The sequence below is a fragment of the Chroicocephalus ridibundus genome, chromosome 3 (genome assembly GCF_963924245.1).
Source record: "Chroicocephalus ridibundus chromosome 3, bChrRid1.1, whole genome shotgun sequence".
Classification (NCBI taxonomy): domain Eukaryota; kingdom Metazoa; phylum Chordata; class Aves; order Charadriiformes; family Laridae; genus Chroicocephalus; species Chroicocephalus ridibundus.
Window position 1 is genome coordinate 51,567,218 of NC_086286.1, and position 26,908 is coordinate 51,594,125.

A 26,908-nucleotide genomic window follows, 5' to 3' on the forward strand; every position below is an offset into this window, starting at 1 on the left:
GTTTTTTCTCCGTATAACACTATATGCAAGTTGGTTAGGGTTTTTTTTGTTTGGCTTTTTTTTAAAAAAAACAACTAGGAAACAACATATACCCACAAAAATCACTTAGCTACGCATAGGGTACAAAAATCAAATGCTGAGTGAGCAGTTAGCAGCCGCCAGCATGAAGGTTACTCTCAGTAGTAAGGGGCAATAAAAAGGCTGCTGGTGGCTTGTCCCACCGACATCCCATTTTGCACTGGGTGCGTAAAGACTGCACGTCCTGGTCATGCTTTCTCCAAAATACAAATGAAGGAAATACAATCTAAAGACTAATAATGGTGGGATCTGGAAACAGGTGACACTTGCCAAGAGTCTCTCCAAACACTCTCCTTTAGGCACCACACTTACTGCACAGCAGGTAAAGAATTATGAAGAACTGGATTTTGTGAAGAAACCTCCCTGAAGTCATCAGCAAGGAAAAGACGTTGAAACCTTAACACTGATAAGGAGGTCCCTGAGTGACTAACTTGGCAGTGTCAGCTTTTATCCCATTAAAAATAAAAAGAAAATCCAATACCTGTTCATCATAGTTGATCTTCATCAGCTTAATATATTGCGATCTCAGAAAGGAGGAGAGGTATATTCTTAATGTATGAGGTTTCATAGATAAGAAATCATTTGTTTATAAAAGTTAACACTGCCTAGGCTGGTAGCTGACTTCAGTTTGGATAAGCAAACCGAACACTAAAACTTGCTCTATCATGAACCTTTTCAATGTTTGCTTTCTCATTGTTGTGGATTGCCAGGGGATTTGTGAGTAAACAGAAGCTCTCAGCCACCATCCTGGTCCCTGCCATTCTTCCCGGACTGCACCACTCAGTCAAAGCCACACAAAGCCTCCCCCTTTCTAGGCAGCAAAGTAGTTCCTCAGTAAATATGGCCAAAGTAGTCAAAATTACACCCTGTGAGGTGGAAATACCTTTGCCCAGAGCACCTCGGCAGCCAGCAGGAGCAAACAAGGAAGTGCAGCACAGGCTGATGATTGTTTATTAAGTGTTTGCGGGGATTCTCTGTTTTAGCAGATTTTGTAATTTAAAAACTAGTATAAAGAAAGATGAACATGTTTTGTCTCGGGTAGTCTTCTAATAAATATAAGACGAAATAAATAAGTAAAATACGTCACATTTTCACAGAGCCTTCTATCCATGTAATTTTAAAGCACGCGATGTGTTAACTGCTTGCATAAAGTCAGTATGCGTATGCATCCATGACCTGATCTTTAAAACTGCTAAATCCTCACAAATTCCCCAGAAAGCAAGTAGAAATCTATCTGAAAGCCCTGGCAGTTTTAATAAGGTCCCCCAAAATAGCGTCAGGAAGTTAACTGTACTTGCTCAGGCCTGCGGGCCTCAGCTGAAGCCTCAGAGCCAAATACTCAACAAGCACTGAAGTGCTGGACTTAGCTGTGCTCACTGCGTTTTCCAAAAATCCAATGAATTTTTTTTATCATTCTATATCTGCACTGCTCTGATACCTAACAATTCCAGGCACAGATCTCGACGCTTCTCTGTCGGGAATTGTACAACCCCATAACAAAATGACACCTTATTTCACAATCTGCTCATGCAAATAAGCATGCAGTTGCTTCGCAGGTTATATTATATTCTGCACATGCCTCAATATGTGCTCCTGGGACACCCTTCCTGCCACTGAAGTCAAGAGGAGCGGCTCTGAAGCTCTTCTTGTGTGGTAGAGCAACTCTGCTCCTCACCCCCATCTGCGAGCAGCTTGGCTGAGCCCTGGCCTGCTGCCTCTGCCATGGCAATATTTTTCTGCAAAGTCTGCGTACCTGAACATCGGCATTTCCAGCATTTTCCCTTCTTTATCCAAGTGGATGCTAGGTCTCCTCCTGCCAAGGTGCTGCCAGCTGCCTCACTAGTAGACCGGAGTATTTAAAAGCAGCCAAGACTCATTTCTTCTCTTTTTTAAAAAAATATTTCTTTAAAAAAAAAATATCTCTTTTTCACTCAGGTGCTGGCAGCGCAGGCAGACACTTGTCCCAGACAGCCTGCTGCTGCAGCATGGAAGCATGTAGCAGTGGTGCTACCTCAGTACTCAGCTTTTTGGTACTTGCTCCTATTATTTTGGATAAGCAGTTTCATACCCAGCCCACGACTTTCCCCAGGACCCAGCTGCAACAGAGTAACGTGAGGGCTTGCTCTTCCTAAATCAGTATGTTAGTGTGATTTGTTTACCAGTTTTGTGTGTACACTACTAGCAACTTAGTAACAGTATCCACAATTCAGTCTAACAATCTGGTTGACATGAGTTACTCTCGTTTAAGCACCATTTATTATCTACCATTTAGGATACCCTGGGGTGCTTGAATTGCATATAATTTATCTTGTTCTCTGTAAAGAAGCCCCAGGAGAGATTTCTGTTGCCTTGCATGTTGTTCATTCAAGTTTCACTATAGCAGAATTACTGTCACAGTTGAAAACTTTTGAATCAATTGGTTTGTTTTTTTTTTTTTTCTTTCTTATTTGTACACCATGCCATGTAAAAAAAGACCTCCATTAAATGTAGGGTGGTTTAACTACATGTTAAAGCTAAATACGATCAACATTCTGAAAATGCAACTCAAAGGCATCTTAATAATTCTTGTCTCCCTCTTTTTTTCTTTAGATACCCTGGGATATTAAACAAATGGGAATTATACAGCAGAAGCTCTTCAAGGCTGCACATGAAACAGCAGACTAGAAAGGGACACCAGTGCCACGTGGTTGGCAGCTTTTCCAGTCAAGAAAAAGTGGCAACACCTGCTTCCCTGCTCACGGCTCCTCCCAGAGAATTTAGGGCAAGAGGGAGTAGGAAATAAATCAGATAAGGAAAGAAAGAAGCACTGAAACAGCTGCCTTGTTTGTCTTGCTCAGGAGTGCTCCACACTGCTGGAGCAGAGTAAAAGTCACTGAGGAAAGAATATCCGATTTGCTGTCAGCTAAACAGTACCTCCCTAGGACAAAACAGGTAGGCATGGGCAACTCGCTATAATTCAACCAAAAACTAGAATAGTAATTAAAAGCATCTTGAGAAAGGATTTCAAACTTCCTCTCCTGTTGTTCATGTCTATAAATTAATCTCTGGACAGAAGAGGAATTCACTAAATAGCTCCCAGCAAGTAAGCCTGAAATTCTGAAATGGGCATGTGATGCTTTGTCCCTTGTATTATTTGTTGCTGTGTCTTAGAAGAAGAGAAGTTTGCAGGTAGACTAAAAAAGAACGGCCACAGTTTAATTTGCTGCAGACACTGGTATCTGCCATGGACCAAAAAAGGATATCTATTATACTCCCCCACGAGAGAGAAAGCTCGAGTAATTGGTAATCTGTACTGGTATAACCAGGTACATATTCTCTATTACACAAAGATAACTCAAGCCCACAACAATGAAAAAAGGCACAGCTTTGGGGAAAAAAAGTAAACTGCGTGACTGCTCTGTAATATGTCTCTGTTCATTCTGGCTTCAAAGAAGCTTTGATTACATCTACAAGGTAATAACATCTATTTAAGGCCTGACATTCCTGTGCATCCTTTCGATGTAAAATGGACAAAAACCTGGGTAGTACAGATACTGCATCCCACTTTCGGTCAGTTTATACGGGTTTTAGCCACTAGAGGGAAACCTTTACTCTATTCTGAGTGAGCAAACAAACTAAAACAAGCACGCAGATGATACCTAAAAATGTTACAATCAAAATAACTTTACACCTAAAAGAAACACATGCTCTCAGAAGTAATTTTAAGGGACTCTCAGTACAGTATCAGTGCCTTACAACATGTCATGATATTAAGTATGAAATTTCAAAAATTCGTTTAAGCAGTGGCATTTTTTTATACATTACTGACAACAAAACTCAGACTGATCAAAAGCCCAAACAGTTTCTAAAAACACCCAAGCTTCCAAAATCGGGTAAAGAAGATAGTAACAACAATTTGCAGACAGTTTTTAAATCGGAGCACTGCTATATTTCTGTGGTCATACCACAGAATTGTCTTAGGCAGTTTATGCCCTGACATCCACTTTTCCAGCTGGAATTATCAGCTCACCTTGAGCCAAATCCAGAAGAGGGGGACTTTGCCAATGGAGCTACACTGGCTTTAACAGACTATAACAGCAATAATGTGGATACAGCTTACACCAAAAAAACTGACTTTCTGCCAGTTACCACTAACCCTTATTTCCTTTGCAAGAGATTTCCATGGTCAGTATAATTTTGACAGCTGGGCATTTGGCTCTTCATCAATTTAGGATATTTTTAAACCTCACTGTATGTTCCTTTTGTGCACAATTCTTCCAGATAAGCTTCCCTACCCAAACACGATGCATCTGATAGTGACGCTCACTACCTGGGAATCTGGGAGTATAAACCTCTCTGCAACCAGGACTCTATACATGTGATCGTGCCTCAGCTGATGTCAGATCCTGTAACAGCTGATGTTTCCCTTTAGCATTTTCCCTAGGAGATTTTTCTGATGCCTGCTTCTACGGGATACTGAGGTCCATGGGAAGAGTCATAATCGAACATATAGTAAAAGCATTACTCAGTATGTTTGTAGCTGTCAGAACCCATGTCCTGCACTGTCATGTGGTAGCTTTTGTTATCCTTTCAGTCCGCTGGGATTTTTTGGCTCCAATCCTGAGGCAAGGACAATATGAACTAGTCCATGTCTAAAAAGATTCCTGTACGCTCCAGTTATCTGCTAGAGATACTCAAGACTGATAATGGGCACTCTGCAGTATCCGAGTTTGCCCACATCTTAGGCATGTTAGCTGCCTTTGTAGGAGGAAGCAGATTTTGAGAAATACTAATTTCTGATAACTGCATTCCCAAAAGTTCTCTTGTAGGGTAGACATCAGCAGAGAAGCTGGAGTCAAGAAGGTTTCCTAAAAACTTGTTTTTACAGCCCTTACCAATAAATACTAATTTTTCTCAAGTGATCAAAGGCAGTGACAGAAAGCTCACAGACGGTTTATAACCACAGTGTCCAGACAAAACTCTTCAAAGAGCCACTGGGTTTGCAGTTTGCTGTGAGGGCCTTTATAAAGCTCTAAGAATGTCTGTAACTTGGATTTTGCGCGTCAGTCCACATTTGAGCCTTTATTTGCCTTTTATTACCTCTTTTTCCCTTTTTCCTTAAAACCTTCCTTAAAAGCTGAAGTTACTACAGCTTTTGTTATGAAGGCATAAATTTACATAAAACTCCTGTGAACATTTCTGCAGTGAAACATTATTTGGGAGTAATTTCTACGTAAAAAAATATTTTTGCTTAAAGGCCAAATGAATAAAAAAACCAGCCCACCTTAATTCACTGCATTCACGACAAAATAATCATTATCTTACCAGAGACCACACAATATATAATAGAGCAGCAAAATACAGAAGTTTTTTAATTGGCTGCCAATAGTCTCATTCTACCTGTGCTGTATCAAAACTTGGTCTTCACTTAAACCCATTGAGCATTTTCACTCTTAGTGAATATTATAAATTGCTCTGGCTGCTGGACTCTGAAATGCACAAAATGGAATTGTCCTTCAGCTTTCTCCCACAATGCAATCAACTGGGAAGCCAGAGAGAGAAGTTTCAGACAAGAGAAATGCAATTTCTGTGGCATTATACATGCCTATTTTCCCTCCTTTTGGAACTATACTGTATCGTTAAATCATATAACGTCATGAATTGAAACTATACGGATATAGAACAGAAATTAACTTTTACAGACTGAGCAGCAATTTAATTTAGTGAACAAAACTCCTTTGGTTTCAGTAATCTTCTAAGTAAGATAGTGACAAAGCCTGAATCAGTACCTGTGACAATCTGTTGATACACATTTTCAGAACTGCAACAGTATAAAACTAGTACAATGCAGAGAAGACTCATCTAAATGTTTAGTTACAGACAGTAAAACCAGCGGACATTCAGAAGCTAACACAACACCAGCCATTAGAAGTAAACACTACCTTAAAAAGGATCTGACTTACAAAGAACAATCTAACGGAAGGACAGTTGGTGTTCTCCATAGTACATAGATTTCCAAAGAGAAGATAGCTAAGCAACCTGCTTATTTCAGTTAGTAGAGTCATAGAACAGATTGTTAAGTTCGCTTATTGGCACCTCTGGAGATTGTCTAGTTCAGCCCCATCCTCCAAGAAGGATAAATGTGTGCCGTAATGTATCGCACATTTTCTATTGAAATGTCTAAGTCAAAATATCTGATTTACAGCTTTCATCCGTAAATATATCAAATAGATACCTTTATAATAAATAATACTGTGCTATTTTTCAAAGATCTGTTTGCACGTGCAACTGGGGATTCCTTATTTTATTTCTATGTTATTCCCTCCTTAATGCGTTAGCTCTAATAAAACAGCATTTTAAATGACACCTTACAGAGTCTGAGCGCCTTTCTTACTGAGACTGTAACAAACCAACACCTCTTGATGCAAAAAACTAATGTATTGTTACTACCAAGTTTTGAAAATCCAACAAAAATGGTTCAACTAGTTTTCTACAGAAATTAAAGACGAGGTGCAGAACTGAGAAGAAACTTCAGGATTTCCAGTTGTTAACATTCTTCTTGTTCCACATTTTGCACCATTTCCGGGGATTATCTGGGGGCATAGCTTGATATTTGCCGAGGTTTAAAAAGTTACCTCCATTTGAGAGGTAACTGGTGCCACTCAGCTGAGTCACGATAACTTTCAATAAGCTGAAAGCCCAGCACAAAAATGTTAATAAAACACTGCTAAAAGATGTGAGCAGAACTCAGAGTCAGGTACAAAGTCTTACCTGAGAATGTGAGACTTGTTAAATGACAGTCAGGGCAAGAAGATTCTTACACAGTTGTTTTGCCAGGAAGTATTTGTCCATAAACGCCTTTGGAGAATGCAGCAATGGTTAAAGATCATGATGCCTTTGCAATGGAAAAAAAAAAAGAGAAGTGATAAAGGAAATCCCAATATTTTGAGCCCAGCATATTTTGAAGTGTTTTGTAAGCAAAATCAGCAAAAATACTTGTTGGAATTTCACAATAAGGACACAGCCTACTCCTTCATAATTATTGAGACCTCAATGAGGCATAGCTGCACCTGATCCTGCAAAAGAGCAGCTGTTGGCTCTCCAAACATCACCGTCCCAGTTGCCAGTGAATGTTCTGTGGCTTACCATTATTGAACCTATTAAGATCGGATAAAAACACTTACAGATTGAAAGGAGGAAAGCTACTGCATTTTCAGAGAAAATGGGGTTCTTCACTTTCTTCCTCCTTCACTGACAAGCAGTAGCAACAACCCTCAAGGCAGGGGTGTACTGGTGGTGGAAAGAATAGGCAACAATCTCGCACAACTTCAGTTCAGCCACAAACCTTAGGTTTGGGGAAAGCAATAAGATAAAGCTTATAATGCACATATTTTATTCATTACGTACTCATAATATACAGTCATAATATTATTTTATAAGGCTAAACTAAGTGATTAAAAGCATGTCTTTAGGCCTCAAATCTATAGAGATTTAAGAGATAGGAAGTCAGTTTAGGATAATTTGACCATGAATATTTTAAATGTGGCTTCACAGGTTGAAATAAGCAAGGATTTTTAGATAGTATATTTCACATAAAAATCAAGTGAGTGGAAGTAGCTATCATCGAGGTTCATTTGTCCAATATTTCGCAATCTTAGTTACAATTTTATGCAAGTTAACATGTTTCTGAGGTGTTGTATCGTTGCTGGAAAACAATAATTTGTACCCTTATGGAAATAAATACATGGAACAGAAAGAGTTAAAAGGAATTCAGTCCTCTAGTAAGAGCAATATAGCCATCTTAAAACCATGATTTCTATGGCTTTCTTAAAAACATATTACAAAGTCAAATTACAAAATGACAGATATTTATAGAAAACTTGAGAGGAAGAAAACTGTTGAGAGCAGCAGCAGCTAGAAATATTTTGTAATGAAGCCAGCTGCATGCAGCCTAAGACAAGAACAAGAGAGGTTAATGAAGACAAAGCAGAAAATGTTTCCCGCATTGATAAGTCTGATAAAAAAATCCCAGTTTTACAAAAATCCAGACTACATAATACTTTAATTAACAAACACTGTGTTCAGGCCAAATTAACTACAATGTAAAAGGTACACCAGGTTCTTCTGTCTCTGTTTTAGCTGTTTGCATCCCTGCTGATACTGTATTTTGCTACTAGTGGTTCCTTCTGAAGTGTAAAACCAACATATATATCCACTGGTCTGAAAATACCATAAACAGGAAAAAGTATCTGAAAACATTACTATTTTTACCACTGTTGTTATGAGCTGAATCTGTTCTGAATCTGAATCAGAAAAATAAATACAAAGGTGTTTACATTTTTCTATTAAAATTTTATGAGACAGATGATTACAATACATTATAATTCACTTAGGATACATTAACAAGACTATTTTAACTTTCATAAATGGGTGTTTCTTAGAAATCAAACCATCTACCATAAATACACATCATTCATACGTTCTAAAAAACAGTACACTTTCTGTATCTTAATATTCCTTTTTCTCTTCCATTCTGTATTTTTGTAATGGAATACAGAACCTAGAAATGGTTTCTATAAAACCATACTTGATACTAGCAAAAAATAATAAGAAATTAGATGGACTAGAAGCAAAACTTGATCTGATACCTACCAGAAATTCATAGTTTAAAAACTGAATACTAGCAAACGATGAGCAAGGAAAAACAAGGATAGCAAGTAGAGTTCCAGTTGTCACTATTTTAATGGCTCCATATCTCTGTAAAGGTTTTTCAGAAACAGGACCAGAAATTACAACAAAACAATAGTTGGATGATCCAATCCAGGCTAAGAAACAAAACAATATCAGCAATTTTCTGGTAATTAGATAGCTTTTTTCCTTTAAAATTCCTAACCGCCAGATAGGACTAAGCACAATTTCTTCACAAATAGGCCTACCATGTTTTCTACTGAAATATCAGAGCTGTCCATGGCTGACGTAAATCAAGATCACAGGTATTTTCTATTTTGAAGAAAATCTCTTACTTCAATGTTCAGCCATTGTTTCTTACGGAAGGAGCTGAGTGTTCTCTACTTCCTCTAATCCTCAGTGAATCACCAGTTTATAAGTAAATTACAGTTACTACAGATTAAATATATATATACATTAATTTCTATTAACTAAAATGGATGTCTAGGTACGACAAAGCTATACTAAAATGGAATAAGAGCTTTAAAAAGTTTTGGTAGAAGACTATTAATTCAACTGGTTTAACTCACCTTTGTATATATAGATCAAATTGATAATGCAGTAATTCAGTATGTATTTCTAATAAAAAGGCAATGAAAATACACGGAAGATGATAATTTCATTAAAAATATGAATGATGCATCAAGATATACAGTTGGGTTGCATAATACCATCAATTCAAAGAAAACTGAGAAAAATGTACAAGCAAGAGGTTTTCAGTTTGTGGGGAAAGGGATCCTGACTGGATGGATAAGAACTTCCATGATCAAAATAACTTTTTAATGAATAGATTTTGTTTTCTTGACTAAATAAAACCCAGACACTTTTTAACTCAGGTTGGATAATGGAGTTCATTAAATCAAAAATGGAGAATTTGTTTTAAGGAACTTGTCATAAAAGGAACTTAACTATGCTCAAAGCTGCCCAGGGAACAACTCCTTGCTTAGTGGTCACAACATTACCACCAGGTCTCATGTCATTCACCCACAGCAGAGGAGATGTCATTTAATTTCCTCTTTACCCTGAAGGACCTGCAACTACACCACCCAGAAGAGGAGTAAGAGCTATTGGTGTAGTACAATTTAAGGGTGAAGCATCCTTCTGGGGTCTTTTGTTTGGTTGGTTTTGGAACTTCCTTTGCACAGACTGCTTCAAACAGGGTATGAGCTCCTAACCCACAGGTGGTGGTAGGAGGTGGTATCTCCTACCACAGGAGGTGGTTGGAGGGAATACCCTGATTGCTTGGCAGCAGCCTAAAAAAACAGATTATGGGCCTCTTTCAGTGGTTTTGTGAAATCATTTCCTTGGCTTTTTTTATAGTATCTGAAAACTAACCGGAAATGTCAAAACATTTTAGATGTTTCATGAGACAAACTGTTTTGACATTTTGAAAACATTATCATTTTCACTTAATCTAAAGCTATTTTTTTCCAATTCAATCCAATTTCAGAAAGCTTCAAATACCATCTTTTTGCTACTTTTGTAGCAATCCCCCGCACCCCAAATTTTCACAGTTCTAGTCAACAAGATTGCTATACAAAGATCTAAAGCAAAGTTTGGTCTAAATAATAAAATCAGAGTAATAGCTGATATGTAAATAATAATTATCAGTAACCTTCCATCACAAAAATGTTCCTTTCGAGACTGTTTTTTCTTGTTTCTCTTCGGTTTCCATGCATTGTCTCCAATGGTTATCTATCTTTGCATATAATTTTCATTTTCTTTCCTCTGTCTTTCCTTGCTAGTAGCAAGGCCCAAATAACTTTGATCTTCCCTGTCTACTGTGACTCTCTTGCAGGTTCACCAGCTTATAGTGGACATGAATACCTAAACAGAAAAAATAACACAGGAAATTTAAATACCATGGGAAGAAAGCCGCCACTTTTCATGGGGAGATGATTAATAAGTTAGGTCTGTTTTCAAGAAGGTATGTGTCAAAAAATGGATTTAGCTTTAGGCTGTCTGCACTGAGCTATTATGCCTTTATTTAATGCTGTGTGCTGAGGACCTACCCGCTTCTGAACTGCTTGAACAGGAAGTGCCAAGCAGGGCTGCCATGGAGCCACCAAAAGCAGAATGGAACCTACCAGCAAGCTGAGATCTTGTACGTGCAGCCAATACCACAAACAGCCCCCAGCCCCCCACTGGAGGAAGGTATGAATTGTCTTCTCAAAGCTTATCGTCTCCATCTTCTGTGTGTACAACATGACACAACACGCTACGTATCCTTCTCTCTTTAAGTAAGGCAGGAAACAAGGACCTATGTAAAAGTCTTTTTTCTTCAAATATAACGGACAGAATATATGCAACGAAAAAGAAAATTTCACCGTGTGTTTGCTATGCAGTGTACTGCACAGCTACCACAACATGAAAATAATAATAAAAAGCAGCATCCATAGCAAGCTCCGAAAAGTTACTCCATAAGCAGTGAAAGTAACACCCAGGTTCCTATAAATCTGTGCTCTTTTCACGCCTTAAACTCACACCACCAACCCCAGCTCACCTGTCAGTTCTGCTGACATGGCCACGGGAGAAAAGACAGACTATCTGAATATCTGAAAGACAGAATATCGGCAACATCTGCTGCCCAACATGACATTACAGCCGCCTGCTGCTGAGCATTGAGCAGTGGGGTTCTCCTCCTCCACTGCTTTCTCTCTGAACTGGTCTTGTTGTTTTACCTTATGGTAGATTTCACGAAAAATAGTAAGAAGGTATTGCATGTAAATTAAATTTTTAATTCCCCATACTTCTGTTCTTTAGCCACCTTCAAATTTGAGTAAGAAAGCCAGCGCTCCGTGGGTTGGAGCTGCAGTTCTACCTGCTCGGCAGCCCCTTGAGAGCCCCTCCTACCCCTCACCCCCGTTTCTCCCAGAGACAGGGCCATCATTCACGGCAACAGAGGTTTCAGCTGTACCTCGAGTGGGGTTTTTGGCAAAGCCTCGACATCAGCACAATTCTTACCCCAAGCACCGTTTTAGTCCCACACAGGCACCATGTTCCCCTTCCCTTAGCAACGCTTCTCACCCACAAGAATCAGGGAACAGCTGGGTACATTTTCTACTTTTCAACAGCATTTCCAGTGAGCATTTTTTCCCCCCCAACAAGACAGCAGCCGGGAGGCAGATGTCCCACCACCACCGGTTCCAACTCGCCAGGTTCCCTCAGGGTTACCAGGGGCTGGCAACCTGTGAGGCAGCCCAGCGAGCCCCCCTCCCTGGGGAAGGCCCTGGCCTGTGGGACTCAGCTTTGCTCTCCTCCTCCTCCCTCACCCCCGAGGCAGGATGCCCCTTCAGCCAGGAACCGCTTCACCACACCTTGCCTTGCCCTGAGGCCCTCCCTCTCTGCCCCGGGTCTGTCAGTGAGCCTCCTCTGGCGGGACGGTGACAGTGACAGGGTCAGCGACTGCCCCTTGGCCGCCATCTCGATCCCCAACCCCACCCCGATGGCCACCAGGGCAGCGTCTGGGTTGTTCAGTGGCTGGAGGCCAATGCAGGCTGGGAGCTCTGCCCAAAAGCCTCCATGGCGCTCGGTGGGCTTCAGTCACCGACTTCCCGCCCTAGGGCACGCTCCCTCACACAGCCTCTGAGGGAGAGGCGCCATGTCATTCGGACACGAAAAATTTTGCACTGAATAAGAGAATGTTTCAAGGCAATACATGTAGCAAGAAATGCTTAGATTCGAGGGGATTTTTTTTCCTTTTCAGTTACAGTTTTTATTTGTTGAGTTCTTTTCCAGAAAATCATCAGTGCTATATACAGCAAATGCATGCATCTGCATTTAGATAAGTTTGTATCCTATTCTTGCCTAAGTTGCTATTCAGTCATGATAAATACAGGCAATCTTTATCACAATTGGCATTGATATTTAAGAACCTCACACTGTATTGTAAACAAGGATGGACTGCGCCAGCCAAGTCAGTACTAGTTTCGTGTTGTGCTGTATCAGTGCCCTTCCTCAAGGGATCTTCGGCTCCAGCCAGCACTGTTCTTCTTGGCCCTTTGCATTGCCACTGAACAACGTGGTTGCTGATCCGAGCTCTGTTGTCTCTTTAGCCGTGAACTTAGAAAAAACAAACTGACCAAGGTAAACAGCAAGCTGAAAATTGCGTTAATTTACACATCCCACAGTGTAACATCCCACACAACAGCAAATGTGGACACCATCATGGCTTATGCTCCCTTTGCAGCAGAACTGCAAAGGACTGGTAGGTCCTTCAGCAGACTGCAAACAGTGCTGCTCCTCTCCTCTCCTCCGTCCTGCCCCTCCGCTCTCCGGCTCCTGCTCCTGTCTGCCTCCCCACCCCACCATGACTGCCACAGCGTGGTGACGCTCGCTCAGAGAGCAGAAGATCCACTGAGGATTCGCTGAAAAGTCATGGCTGGGTAAAACTAGTTGCCTTTATTATAAATATTCCTACACTCATAGTGAATCAAATGCTGACTCAGTAAAAATTCTGGCTGAATTAAGTCAGATTTTGGTTTTACTTTTAGATACAGTCCTTCATAATTTCTGAAGCTAATAAAGTAAACTTCATATATGCATATTTGTGCTAGTAAATCCATTCATGAGGAAACTTTGCTAACGGTAGCTAAATACCAAGAAATGCATACCGTTTTGTCACCGAACAAGTTCCAACAAAAAATGTTGGAATAATTGCAGTTCTGTACAGTTTGTCACCATTTAAAAAGTGGAGTGTGAATTTCAGCTAGAAAGAAAAAACTTTTCACAAAGAGATGTTCACTAGTTTATCAGCTTTGATGGATTCCAGCACCTGAATCCTATGCTAAATGAAGAGAATAATCTCTCGAGCAAAGCTCCATTCTCTGTTCAGAAGATAATCTCAAGATATGTCAGAAAACCTTTCTGTGGATATTTCAGTGTTCTCTTTAATTGATAATTTTCTTTTTTTTCTAATACCCTCTTTAGTAGACGCATCACTGTTGGCTTTCACCAGCTTCAGCCTTGGTGTAAGCAACTCTTGGTAAGCAGGTGGAGTGTAGAACTAGGCAAAGATTTATGAGACCTAAGCCCAGCAATGTCAGCAGCCTTGAATCTGTTTTTTTTTTCATTTCTCTGTTTGCTTTCTTTGGCGTGCTTTGCTCAAAATGCTATCTCTTTAGGTTAGCATTGTCACAGCGTGACCTGTCTGCGACAAAAGCACAGTGGAGACCCACACTTAAGTAGGATTTCTGGGTAGAAGTAATTAACAGAAACAACATAAATGTAAGTAGAATGAAGCTGGACATCATCTGATTCATTTACTTAATACTTTGGGGATATTTCAGTAATGCAGGACAGATAAGATGCAATTTTTCCTTAGAAAACAAGGAGGGCTCCGCTGTAAACTTCTGTCTCCTGGTAATTCTAAGAGAGTGCACTTTAGAACAGCTTGGATGTTAAGAAAGATGAGTAAGATTTTAGTTTGCCACAGGACAGTGTTATTCTTTTATCCTATTTCTTTTCCTGAAAGAAGTTGGAGATTGTGGTATCTCTCTTAGAGATGCAGAGAAGCCCAAAGGACTTGCTGTCACAAGCACGGTGACACGGGTTTGGGTTGCTTGGTGAGAAGAGTCCTTCAGTAATAATGTTGTTTGAATTGTATTATATAGTAAAAGAAGATCCATTGTCAGTCAGAATTTCACTAGTCTGTCTCGAATGATAAACATCAGAGTTTATCCTTGAACTACGTTTCTTGTATTTCTTGTATCTCGTGCACCATAGGTCCTTCATTATCTTCACAAAATAACTTCTGAACTTCACTCCAATAAATGCATAGAGCACAGGGTTCACGCAACAGTGTAAAAATGCTATGGCTTCAGTGGTGTATTTTACATAGGCCATTATCTTGTCACTCTCACAAGATTTGCCTGTCTTGCCCATATTTATGGCTGTCACAAGAAGAACGATATTATAAGGTACCTGGCAAACTAGGAAAACAGTTACAATTAATACAATGACACGGATTGCTTTGTTTCTTTTGGAATTCTGAGCTTGTTCTAAGGATTTCACAATGAATGTATAGCAAAAAATCATGAATATGAAAGGTATAAAAAATCCAAATCCAACTTGTAGGTACAGCAGCAGTGATTTCAGCATTGTGCTTTCAGACCTTCTGTCAAATCTGTGATCACAAATCTCTTTGGTTTCATTGATGGAGAAGCTGTAACTTTCACTGTATAGAAAAGAGGAACTAGAGATTAAAATTGATGATACCCACACAGCCAAACAAATGAGTTTACTATATGCAAGTGTTCTTGCCCTGAGTTTAAATGACTTTGTTGCCTGTACAATAGCAATGTACCGGTCCACGCTGATAAAAGCCAAAAGCAGCATTCCACAGCTGAAGTTGATTGCATAGATACCTCTGGTAATTTTGCAAATGAAATCACCGAAAATCCATTTGTCAGCAGCGTAATACACTGCCCACAGTGGAAGAGTGAGAACAAACAGTATGTCTGCTATGGCCATGTTGAAGAGGTACACATCCGTCATGGACTTGGCTCTTTCATATAAAGCAAAGGTCATCACTACGAAGATGTTACCAACTAGGCCGATGATACAAATCAACGAATACGCAACTGGCAGAAATGCTTTTGTGAAGTTCCTGACTTCCAACTTAGAACAAGGTTCGGTGATTAGGTAAGCATAGTCTGAATAATATGAATAATCTGTGATAGGAAGTTCTGTCTGTAAAAAAGAAGATCACCCATTAACACAGAGGTATTAATCTCTACTTTCTATGTAGAAGAAAGATGATAGATAACAAAGTCATACAATAGAAATATCTCAAAAATTAGTACACAAGTATTGTGTGGCTTGCTGATTTGAAAAGAAAGTGATGTTTTCCTTATGATAACTGTAATACTTCTGTCCAATCTTTCCCTTGCCTCAGCTTCAAGCCTGTATCAAACTCATCTCAAGATAGTCCCCATCACTCTTGTTTCCTCCAACACTACAATTTTTACACTGTTTTCACCAACCACACACCCCAATTAAAAACGCATTTAACACTGCAGAGGAGACTTGTAAGAACTAGGGAATTTCATAAAATCTTAATTTAAATATGAACATGGAGATAATCTCTTTGGATGGCCCAAAGGTTTCCATCTTTAAATGCATTATGCAGAAAGGATTAGTCTGCCATCACAGAAGACTCTAAAGAGTAAAGGTCTGAATTTGAAGTAGGGGTCTAGACTTCCTTTACCATCAAGGGAGGGGAACAGGCCTTTCTAGCATGTTATACATTTCACACTAACGTAGCTTGGCTGGATCAAGCCCCAAAATGATTAATTCTCTCCATTCAGCTAGACAGACAATCCAGGATGAGTATTCTGAGACACAGTTACCTACACCACAGATACCAAACCTATAGTTACACTAGGAGAGTGCAAACCCAACAAAGAGTGTGCTTTGACAGTGAACTCTGCTGTCAGAAACATCTCTTCAGCTAATCACTCCTGAGATTGGGGCAGTTGGACCAGCAGCCCCAAAGAGCTGGGACTTCCAGATTCATTGCTTTATTGATGTACTAAGATAGTTTATCAATTAAGTACTTACAAAATTCATTTTGGCGGTACACTTCTCAGAAAGAAAAATATGTTGAGAACTTCAAAATACTTTCTCAAGGATTTCTGAAACAAAAATAAAGTAGATTGGATTGGGAAACCAGCACAAGAAATATGAGCAAGTAGAAAACCACAGTTGGAAATAAAATATTTATTTAAAGAATCTCATCACTTCAACTACATCAGCAATACACAGGAGCATCTCAACAAGCCACACATCTCTGCAGCACAATGTGCAGTTGTGGGAAGTGGAAGGTTTGTATCAGTATCATAAGGGCACAATCTTACATATGGAATGTTTATTCATAGAGCTAATAAACACTATATGACAATATGTGACTTACTTCACATTGACTTTGCATCACAAGAAATTACAGTAAGTTAAATTTTACTTTCAGAAATTCTGAATGACAATGGTAATCAGTGTGTTGAGGGAAACAAGTAACTAACAGTACCTTAGTATACCCCATAACAGTAATACAGCACTTTAACTTTTTTTTTCCCCCCCTCTGGCATTTTATCAGTGTGTCTCAGCACTTTTAACACCACATTTTTTTAAACACCCATTTTTAAAAAACACCCTCTTTTATTACACTGCTGAGGTAAAATAAGAGTGCCAGGATAATTGCTTCTTACAAGGTAAAGGATATTACACAAAATATGAACAGACTGAGCACTAGTGTTTTTTTGTCTTATAGACTGTGCTCTATGAAAATAATTTACTTTCTTTATCACTGGGATACCAAAGTATTTTACAAAAGGTAATTAATTAATTTGCACAACATCCTGTGGTGAGGAGGTATTATTATCTTTATTTTAGAGGGAAGGAACCTAAGCACTGAGTCATTATAGTAAGTATCCACTTGAGATGTTCAGTTTGAGACACGTGTCCCCCTCTAACTTTTAAGAGTGCTTAGCATTATGAAGGACTTCAGTTACGCAAAGGATTCAGTCCATTGACTCTGGTTGCCGCCAGGCTCAGGCTTCTGCAAATCAGACCACAGAGTCTAAAGTCACAGACAGATAAAATGGGGAACATGCCATTGGTGGCCACATGTGCAAAGCTGAGCTTAAATGACTTGTTTAACCTCACTCAGGAACCCATGGGCAGGAGATTTAGTTCCTCGGCATTCCCCTACACGAGTTCAGTCCTCCTTTCCATTAGCTGCTCTGTGAGGACAGCACATACCAGCAATGCAGTAATTGCAGGGATTGGACAACATCAGGTCCCATATTTGCTAAGGCTGCGAATGGCAGCTTCGTCTAGAGTTTCTCTGCTTTTTGTTAGTTGAGCTGTGCGTGTGTCAACTCTAAGTCTAGACAAACCAATCCTTCCTGTTTGGGAATTACCTGAATTTTGAAAAAGAGAGACAGATAATCTGTAAAAGTGGGGCAGATGCAGTCCAGATATAACTGGGAAGCTGGGGGAGGGAAAGGACTGAACGCTCTCCAAAAGCATAATGAGGATGAGACTTTCTATGACTCATGTAGGGAGGCTGGCTCATGACAGAGGGCTGCAGACGGGTAAAGACCCATAATAGATGGTGTTGATTAAGCATCACAGCTTCTCTGTCTTTTCTGCCCTTTAAACAAATCTTTAACCACCTCTCCATCTTCCTCTGCTGACTTTTTAAAGCTGTTTTAAGAAGCTGCAAGAATGTGACGGCCTGAAAGCACTCGATCACCTGAAGAAAGCTTCAAACAATTTGAAGTGTCTCTCAGCAGTGCAAAGATGTATAAGGCAAGCAGGTAAGTTGTACAGCTCACCTGGGGTTGTAGTCCCCTAGCGCATCTTTGAGAAACTCCATCTGCTGCTTTACCCTCCTCTGACCCCATCCAGCCAGGCACGCGTGCCCTTGCTCGGTGTTTCTGTTACCCTTTGCACTTGGCTGCAACTACAGCAACTCTTCAGTTAGATAGCACTAAAGGGGTACCTATCGAGGTTACTATTTTAGAAACTGTTATTTTATTGTTGCAAGAAAAATACCTTCCTAGGTATCTGTCATTCATACCTTTCTAGGACATACATGGTTAAAATACACAAAGAGAGCCTGACAGCATGTATTCTCTACAAAACAGTCACTCTTCATTCCACTTAGCCAAAGCCACTCTCAAACATTCATATAGGACATGTAGAAGGAAGAAGACTGGGTGAAGGCATTTAGAAGAAAGGGAGCATGGGTGTTTCCTACAGCCTGCAAAGGAGGGCTAAGAAAGGAGATCTCAGATTAGCACTGAAGAAGGGCTGTCCAGTCCTCAGAAGATCTCAGCAGAAAGCCCGTAGGGAACAACAACTACTCATCACGGGAGAGCTGCATACTCTCCCTGATGCTACAGGAATTCACAAAGGCACCGCCAGTCACCCATTTATTCAGAAAATATCTTCCACTGTCTGGCAAAAGCTTCTTGAGGATGGCTTGTGTGAGAGTAATAGAGAAGGACTCAAACTGAAACCAGAATTGCAGAGATCAGATTTAGGACCTGATTTAAATCTCTGGAGCTGATTTCCATCTCTGAATTTGAAACAGCATTCACTGGTTATTAAGAAGATGCATTTGCTGCAAAGGAAGTTGAATCAGAACTGCTATAAACACAATTTTCTTTTCAATGTAGATCTTTCCAACAGTCTTTCAATAGGCAACTTTATAATTTATAATCTGCCTATTTATGGATTTATTTAACATTAATGCATCTGGTAATTAAAAAAACTAAATTTCCATATACATAAGGGTGTGGGTACATGTTCTAACATTGTTTATATACTACATAGGTGCACATCTATGCATGTGCACACAAACATACTTATGTTCTGAATAATAAACATATCTGCCTTGCATTTTTTAGCTTGCTGTTTTTCCACTTTATCCAATTTGTCGTATTTCTTTTCACTGTGAAAACAATATGTGAGTACTCAAAAGTAAGACTAAACTATAATCTTAAATACAAATACATTATTTGAGTTATACAAGCAAAAGACAATGGATACAGAAAGACCTTAAGACAACTATCTATAAGGAAAAAAATCCTCAGTACTTGGAGGGAATCAACAAGTATTTTTTAAGCATTCCCCACCAATGTAAGTACACTCCTACTTACATATTTGGTTTAATACATTCATCACACATACATACATTATAGATCACCTATTTTACGTTAGTACTTACCAATTTGAAAACTGTCTGAAGATCAGGTGAAAGAGGATGTGTGGCTCTGTTACATTCTTTTGTGGCTACCTCAAGCACATTTACCGTCAGTTTCAACAGGAGTACACTTTAATTCGAAAAACAAGAAATAACAGCATTAGTTAAAGATACAGAGTTAAATTTAAGTAATCACCACTTCCTCCTGAGAAGCAATAACAATAACCTGCTTTTTTACGTAAAGGAAAACATTTAACCTTATCTGTGCTGGAAACATGCGAGCTGGAGGCAAGCCATTTACTAACTAGTCCAGCTATGTAATGATACTAATTTTTAAATAATCAAGCTAGCATTAAAATCATAAAAAGTAGGGTGTTAATTGTCACTGTGCTCAGAACACATCCTGAATGATGGCCTTTTTTTGTAAAGGGTGCACTTAATGTCACAGAGATGAGCAGTTTAATCATTAAACATTTAAACAAGATCACTTACAGTAGAACTGCAAAACTGAGACAAGTGTTAATTAATAAATTGAATAATATCTTTTTTCTGAAGAAAAAATAATAATCTGGTAGATGTCAAGATGCACATTTTTCAAATGTTTTGCCTGAACTGCGAACACAAAATTTGCAAATGCCTGGGTAAAAAGGAAAATGCAGTAGTGTTTGCCTGTTTGGCACAAACATTTGCTGTTCGTGTGCGTGCTGGCCAGGTCTGTTGTTAAACTTACTTGGAACTAGACATGAACATATTTCATTTTATGATTCCTGAATTTTAAAAGCTATACACGTTTCTCTTCCAGATCTTATTTTCTCATGACAACTTAGATGTTTGCATTAGCAGGAAAAACAAAACCTAGTAAAAAACCCCCTTCAGACTTCTTTTTTATTTTAGAAATTGTGTATGCGAACATTCAGTTGCAGCTTGTGATCTCATTAGAGACACCGGATGGCATTAATACAGGCAGCCTTGTAAGACATGGTCAAATTAACAGAATGCTGGACCTAAAGCAATGCAAGATGATAGAAGTCACACTCATCTTTTTTTTTCAAAACCAAGCATATCACAATAGCAGTGGCTCCCTGGCAGCTTAAGTGTGGTGCTGCTTTCCGCTAACCATACCCAGTGAAAGAAACAAAAATGCTGCATAGTGTCAAAATGCAGCTTGGTAGACTTAGAGTATCACGTCCTAATGGTTCATAACCATTCAAGCAGGCACATTTCATTTTCTCGATGGCTGATTTTCATAGGACCAAGACCTTGACTTCAGCTATGACAAAGTCCCAACATATTTGCATAGAACAACACAGATATACTTAAAATCCATGAAATGTGAGCCTCATTTTTTCGTAGATGTGTGTGCGTACGTGGACACTGTGCATGCATATTTTGATTGTTACCGATGAAAAGCAGTCTTCACCGTTTGATGCATACAAAGCAAAAGAAGTGTGAAATCTGTATGAATTGTGACTCAGATAGCTTCAATGGGCTCACTGTAAGATTAATTTGGTCTCCTTATTGCCCTTTGGACTAAACCATTCCCTGTCATCACAGCTCTGGGAAAGGTTATGATTAAATCCATAAAGTAGATGAGCATTTGAAATACAGTTTGGTAAAGTCCAGTTACATGGAGGAAAGAAGACGTGTGAGTTTCAGTGCAGGGACAAGAGGTAAAGATAGAAGGCCAAGAGAAACAATTGTACCAGATGACTAACATTATCTCCATTTTAAATTTCTATTGATAAATCAAACTAGCAGCTGTACTTAGAGGACCAGGGTGCATCAATGGTCAAAAGACATATTCCTGAAAGCTGCAAGGATATCAAAGAACAAGTCATGAAGCAGGTGTTCTTCTCCCCAGGTGTCTGCATCTGGACATCTTCAGAAGTAGGACATGGGATTGAATGGACCTTTGGTCTGTGGGACAGTTCTTGTATTCTTAGCAGCCACCATGCTCAGTGATGCATCTTAACTGTCTGAAGCAGTCCAGATTTAGTGACTCGCAGCAGTTGCTGAAGGACACCTACGTTTTAATTGGCCTATGAAGATGAGCAAGGAGAGCTGAGCTGTTGGTCAATGTGAGAGGGCAGCACAGAGCAGGGGTGTGAGTGGGGAGGGTGCACGAGCAACAATGTGGGGGATGATACTAAACAACTGCATGGTATTTTGGTTTTCTACTTTAAGATGTTTGGCAAGGTGCCCAGACCTTGTGAATCTTTCGAGACATCCTTAATCACAATAGTGAAGTACTTTTCACTATATTATTTATTTCATAATTCATAACAATTTCCATCATTAAAACTTCACAAGTTTTCAGGCCACCCTTATAATCTTTGCTAAGAGAGGCTTTAACTTTTTTTAAACTACATTTTTATACTGTTTTGCTAACTCATTCTTATTTGCGTGTCAAAATGTAATAACAAAAATCATCCAACTAACTTGATCTGGGCTTACGATGAGGCTCATAAGATATTTTCTGGACTTTCTTGGAAAGAAAATACAATCTTCATTTTTAAATCCCCTGTCCCTCGGGTGCTGCAAGGAATAGTGCATTTTCTCTTGACAAGCTGAGGTGCATATGGTTTTTGTAATAACATAGCTATATATTGCAGCCTAGAGCTTGTTTACTGAGAAGTCACTTTCTGTCTAAATGCTGTCTGAAGCAAAACACTGATTCCTGCTCACAGAGTCTGACATTTTGAAACAGGGGCTCAAATCCTGTTAAAACCAGCAAATTCAGAGTAGGAGCACATTCTATGGTGGTAAAGGAATTTGCCAATATTTCATTGCAGGTCTTTTAAGTGCTTCTTTCTCCTAACTCTGGGACTGAAGAGATGGAGCTGCGTCTTGCAAAGCAAACTTCATTACACGACGACAAACCTAGCCTATGGCAGTCTTGTGAGCAGCAAATAATCAGTAATAAAAGTAGAAACTCCCTCTGTATTACAAAAATGGACGTGACTTCACATCACTAATGAAGTCCAAGATGATTGTAGTCTATATTCAAACAAGCACTACTGCTGCTACCAACAGCTTCCAGCATCTCTCTCAGACACCAACCTACTTTTGGAAAGCTAACAGATTAGCCTGTGAAGCAGATTAATATTATCAACACTATTTCATGGAATGAGAGTCAGTGAAAGATAAATCAGAATTTTAATAGTTAATTAAAAGATAAACCAGAATTTTTGCTTGTCCATTACAAAAATTATTGCTCATCTTGTTCCGAATTCAGGTGTTTTCTACTTTAAATGTATCTCATGCTTTTAGTCTGCAAGATATTCAATAGTCAGCATGAATAACAGTCTTTCAGAAGGTGAAGAATTCACCATGTAGATGAATGCCAAAGTTAATACAAGGTAATTAGTCCAACTTTTACTTACCTTCTTAGCACGTTATCTTTTGACCCAGTTACAAAGCCCAGTCAGCCTTCCTTGCAGGCGCTTTGTGCTTCACCTTCATGCTATGGCAAGTGGAAAGAGTTTTTTCTTTTTAACACAGCTATTTGAAAATCTGCAGGTTATGCAAATGAAGCCCCCACGTGTAGTTAGTTTTTGTTCGTATGTTAGAGCTCTGAAAGGAAATCTACTCTCGTTTAGCTAATATGGTTACTGTGGTTTCTCAAATCTCACCACATGTTAGTTTTCTGCCACCACTAATTAAGGAAAGAAAATATTGAAAGATAAGGAAAACAAAACCACCGTCTGAGTTATTCCAGAATCCAGGTTTCTTCTGGAATGAGTCAGGATGTTGGGTTTTTTTAATTCTAAAAGAAAGGCAGCACACACCCCCCACACTGCTTTAATGTTCATTCAGTTAAACTTAGATCAGTCTAATCTGATTCCAAAATCTAGACATCAGCTGAGGTTCTGGTGTCTCCATCATTCTTTCAGACTACAAAATGTAAACTATACATTTACACTCAGGTTATTTATATTACCCACTTAGGTTTTTTTTAACGTTACCATCCCATAGTGTCAATACCTTTTTCCTCATTAATTCTTTCAAACTTTCCTTGTTTTGTTTGTATCTGCCTTTTCACTCTCTGTCAAACATGCTTTTTCTGGTTTTGGTATTTCTGTAGTTAGTTTTTTGTTCTCCCTATTTCTCCCTCTTCCTTTGTTCAGCTTTTCTAAATTTCTCATATCTCCATCTCTTGTTGTCTTCATAATTTCTCTCCATCATTACATTTTGTAGCACCGCTCACTTGCTTCCCCTTTGATCTTTTTTGTTCACATTTTCAGTCTCACTCCCACCTGATTCCGTCTACTCCCTCGTGTCAGACGCAGTCCTCCTCACACATTATGAGGTGTCAGGGACTGAAATAAGTCGTTCCCAGCACTGACATCCATCCCACATTGACTGGCATCCATCAACTTTTTAATTACTTGATCACCTCTGTCAAACCAGGTAGAGAAGACAGAGCGCTCCTAAGGCCCTCTACAGGGTTTCTGACACAGGATCAAACAGGGCTCAGGAAATCAAACGGGTAAGGGTTGTAAACAGAGCACTGGGGAAGGAGAGGGACTGCATAATCAGTGTTTAGCTCTCACCCCCAGCCCAAGTCACATGGTTGCATTTGTAAAACCTCAGAATCCATCAGTTTTCTTCCACCAATGCACTCACTATTTAATTTGAAAACGGAGGGAGACTAACAAAAATTGATGGGAAACGGTTTTCGGGTTATGTGAGAAAATGTTAAAGATTCAGAGGTGATTTCTTCTCAGAATGAACGTAGAATTTCTGAAGGAGGAGCACAGTCATACTCAGAGCACTCCTCTGCTTCACTGCAGCGTCACTTCTTAGAACTAGCCAATCTCCCAGCTGGCTTGGCTTCCAGAAAGAAGCATAAAGAGCAGTAAGTGTATCCCCCCATTGATAATCCCTGGCTTCAGAAAAGCTGGTTAAAAATATTTTATTTTCTTGGAGAAAATGTTGATGGAAACAAAAGTTCTAAACAAAAAATTGTTGGATTTTTGATGGAAGTTTTTATAGCAAAAATGCCAGTTTAGAAAAAACACCAAGATGCAGAGGCGAGTTATTATATGGTTATTTATGCTTTTATTCTCTTTTGTAGTCTGAACTTGCCAATCAGACTACATTTCCTAGCTTTGGATAGAGAAAGTAGGCAATAAGCAATGCCATTCCATGGTCTAAGGGCTCACAAAAGCCTAGACAGGAAAAGGATTGGAATTCATAAGGAACAACAACTCCCATGAGACATTAAGCCAGCATTTTCCAATTAACACATTTCAATTTTTTCATCAAAATGTTTCTGGGATAGCTAAAGGCATTCTGAAGGAAAAATCCAGTTTATTGAAATCATGCTTTTTTCCATTAAGAAACAACTTGAGCATACAATTTCCTATCAGTTATACTCATTTAATTTAAGATCTTTTACCTGAATTATGTTGTATTTGGTTTGTTTCCTACTATTGCCCTTCAGCTGCTTATCTTAAAGAGATCTAAGAATCATTTCTGGTGAAAGCATCTCCCAAGGTTATGCCGGAAGAAATGAAGCTTTACAGGGATGAACAAAATGATATCACACTTGTATTGCCAAAGGGCAACTGAAAGAAAATGCCAGGCACTCGTAATCTCACTTATCTACCTTCTCTGCACTCAAGAACCTGTTATATGGACCATAAAATATGTGTTTGTTCCTGAAATCCCAAGGAAGAAAGTATAACAGGAGTCCCAGTCCCTTATTCTCCACCGCCTGCGCAATGCTCTGCACACAGCTGTGCACCACCCAGGTGTTTTCTTTTCCTCAGTGGGAAGGGGTTATTTTCATTGTAGATGTCCTTCCTGAGGCCGTGGAGGAGGAAAGTGGCTTCATTCCTCTATTTCCCGTGCCCAGTGAAGATTTGTGTATCAGAAGTAGCTATTGTAACGTTTTTTGATCCCATCTGGGCCAATGCATCCATGAAACCAAGCCCATGTTACTGCAATACTTACAGAATCCATCATTATGAGACCAAGCTTAACACAGCAGCTACATTGAAAGGCTTAAAGTGGATCTATTTTTTTTTTTAAATGAAATGTATCACTACAAAGAAGACAAAATATTGCAATATATTTCCAAATAACTGCTGCCTTCTGAAGTAAATGGTCCCCTAGAAGAAAGTTCTGCTGAATTGCCTGCCAATGTATGACTAGTTTACATTAAGCTGTAGAGGAAAAGTGAGTTTCCGTATCAGAAATGCTGCAAACACAAGGTGAAGAGACAGAGTTAAATATGCAGTCGCTGACATAATTTCTGTGTTTTTGATGCTGTAGTCAGACCATACAAAAAACGTTGTGGTAACGTTTTTTTTTCAGTCACTCACTCTCTGTTTCGTGTCTCATTGAAATAACTACCAAAGTAGTTTCTCAAAGCCTGTCATCAGTCTGTACTCCCAAGCACTGACGTTTCAACCTGAGTGTGTTGAATTTATTGACCTGATTTCTTTTTAGAGTTGTAGTTTCTTTATATGACTGTTTTTACAAGAGACCCACACCATGGAATGCCCCAGTCATCTCTCTTTCCACAGCAGTGGCCTTCATGGCCTGACTAAGAGCTAAAAGACAGAGTTTCACAGGTGCTTATATAACTAATGATGCAATTGGTTGTTTAGTATGGAAATTTTAAGGCTTCTGGGATCCTGTCTCCCACCTAAAACCACAAATGATGAAATGGAAGAATGAAATTTGAAATTGTGTCTGCACAATATACAGTCCCTGCGTTGTCTGGATGTAGCTCAAAGATTTCTTACCTCCTCTGTGGACCAAGATGCAGCGTGTGAGTTTCAGCTCATGGACTGATTTTCCCAATTGTAAAGACATATTGGAGGGGTTGGCTGTCCACTTCAATGAGACAATGACTCCCCCATTTTACTTCTACACCATAGTGCAGGCTGTAACCACTAACCACATCAATGACCTGAGGCAATGTCGTGATTTGGGCCAGACTGGCCACTGAAACGAACAACAGATGCTCTCCCCAACCTCTTCATTCAGGGACAGAAGGATGAGAGAGTAAGAGACTTATGAGTTTTTTAAAAATTAACTACTTTAATGAAAAATTAATAGTAACATAATGATAATATAATAGTATAAAAAAAGTAATATAATGAAATATATACGATATATACAGAACCAGTATCGAGCTCACAGGATGACGATCACATCACTGGCAGGCACTGGGAAAGGCCCAGATGGCTCAGCGGTGGACGGGAGCTGAACTCAGGGACCGGATCCAGGAACACACGGATCGGGATCAAAGGCAGACGAAGAGACAAAGTCCTCCTCAGACATCAGCCATTGAAGAAAGAGGGCTGACCCTCTGATCCCTCAGCTCTTATACCGAGCATGACGCAGATGGGATGGAATACCCTGTTGGTCAGTTTTGGGTCACCTGTCTTGTCTGCTCCTCCC

At 39.4% G+C, this 26,908-nt stretch overlaps 2 protein-coding genes across 2 annotated transcripts in view; both read right to left on the minus strand.

Annotated features, from left to right (window-relative positions):
- The window catches only part of LOC134513076 (centromere protein J-like), a 37,565-nt gene extending 35,655 nt beyond the window's left edge, over positions 1-1,910 (minus strand). The window contains exon 1 of the mRNA XM_063329155.1: positions 1,832-1,910. The gene's annotated coding sequence lies outside the window, so the exon portion shown is untranslated. The remainder of the gene's footprint in view (positions 1-1,831) is intronic.
- Positions 1,911-14,388: 12,478 nt separating this feature from the next.
- CCR6 (C-C motif chemokine receptor 6) lies at positions 14,389-16,353 on the minus strand. Its single transcript, XM_063329020.1, has 2 exons — positions 16,345-16,353; positions 14,389-15,474 (listed from the first exon to the last, which is right to left on the minus strand). The coding sequence occupies exons 1-2, from the start codon at positions 16,351-16,353 to the stop codon at positions 14,389-14,391; spliced, it is 1,095 nt and encodes a 364-aa protein (XP_063185090.1).
- Between the last annotated feature and the right edge of the window lie 10,555 nt (positions 16,354-26,908).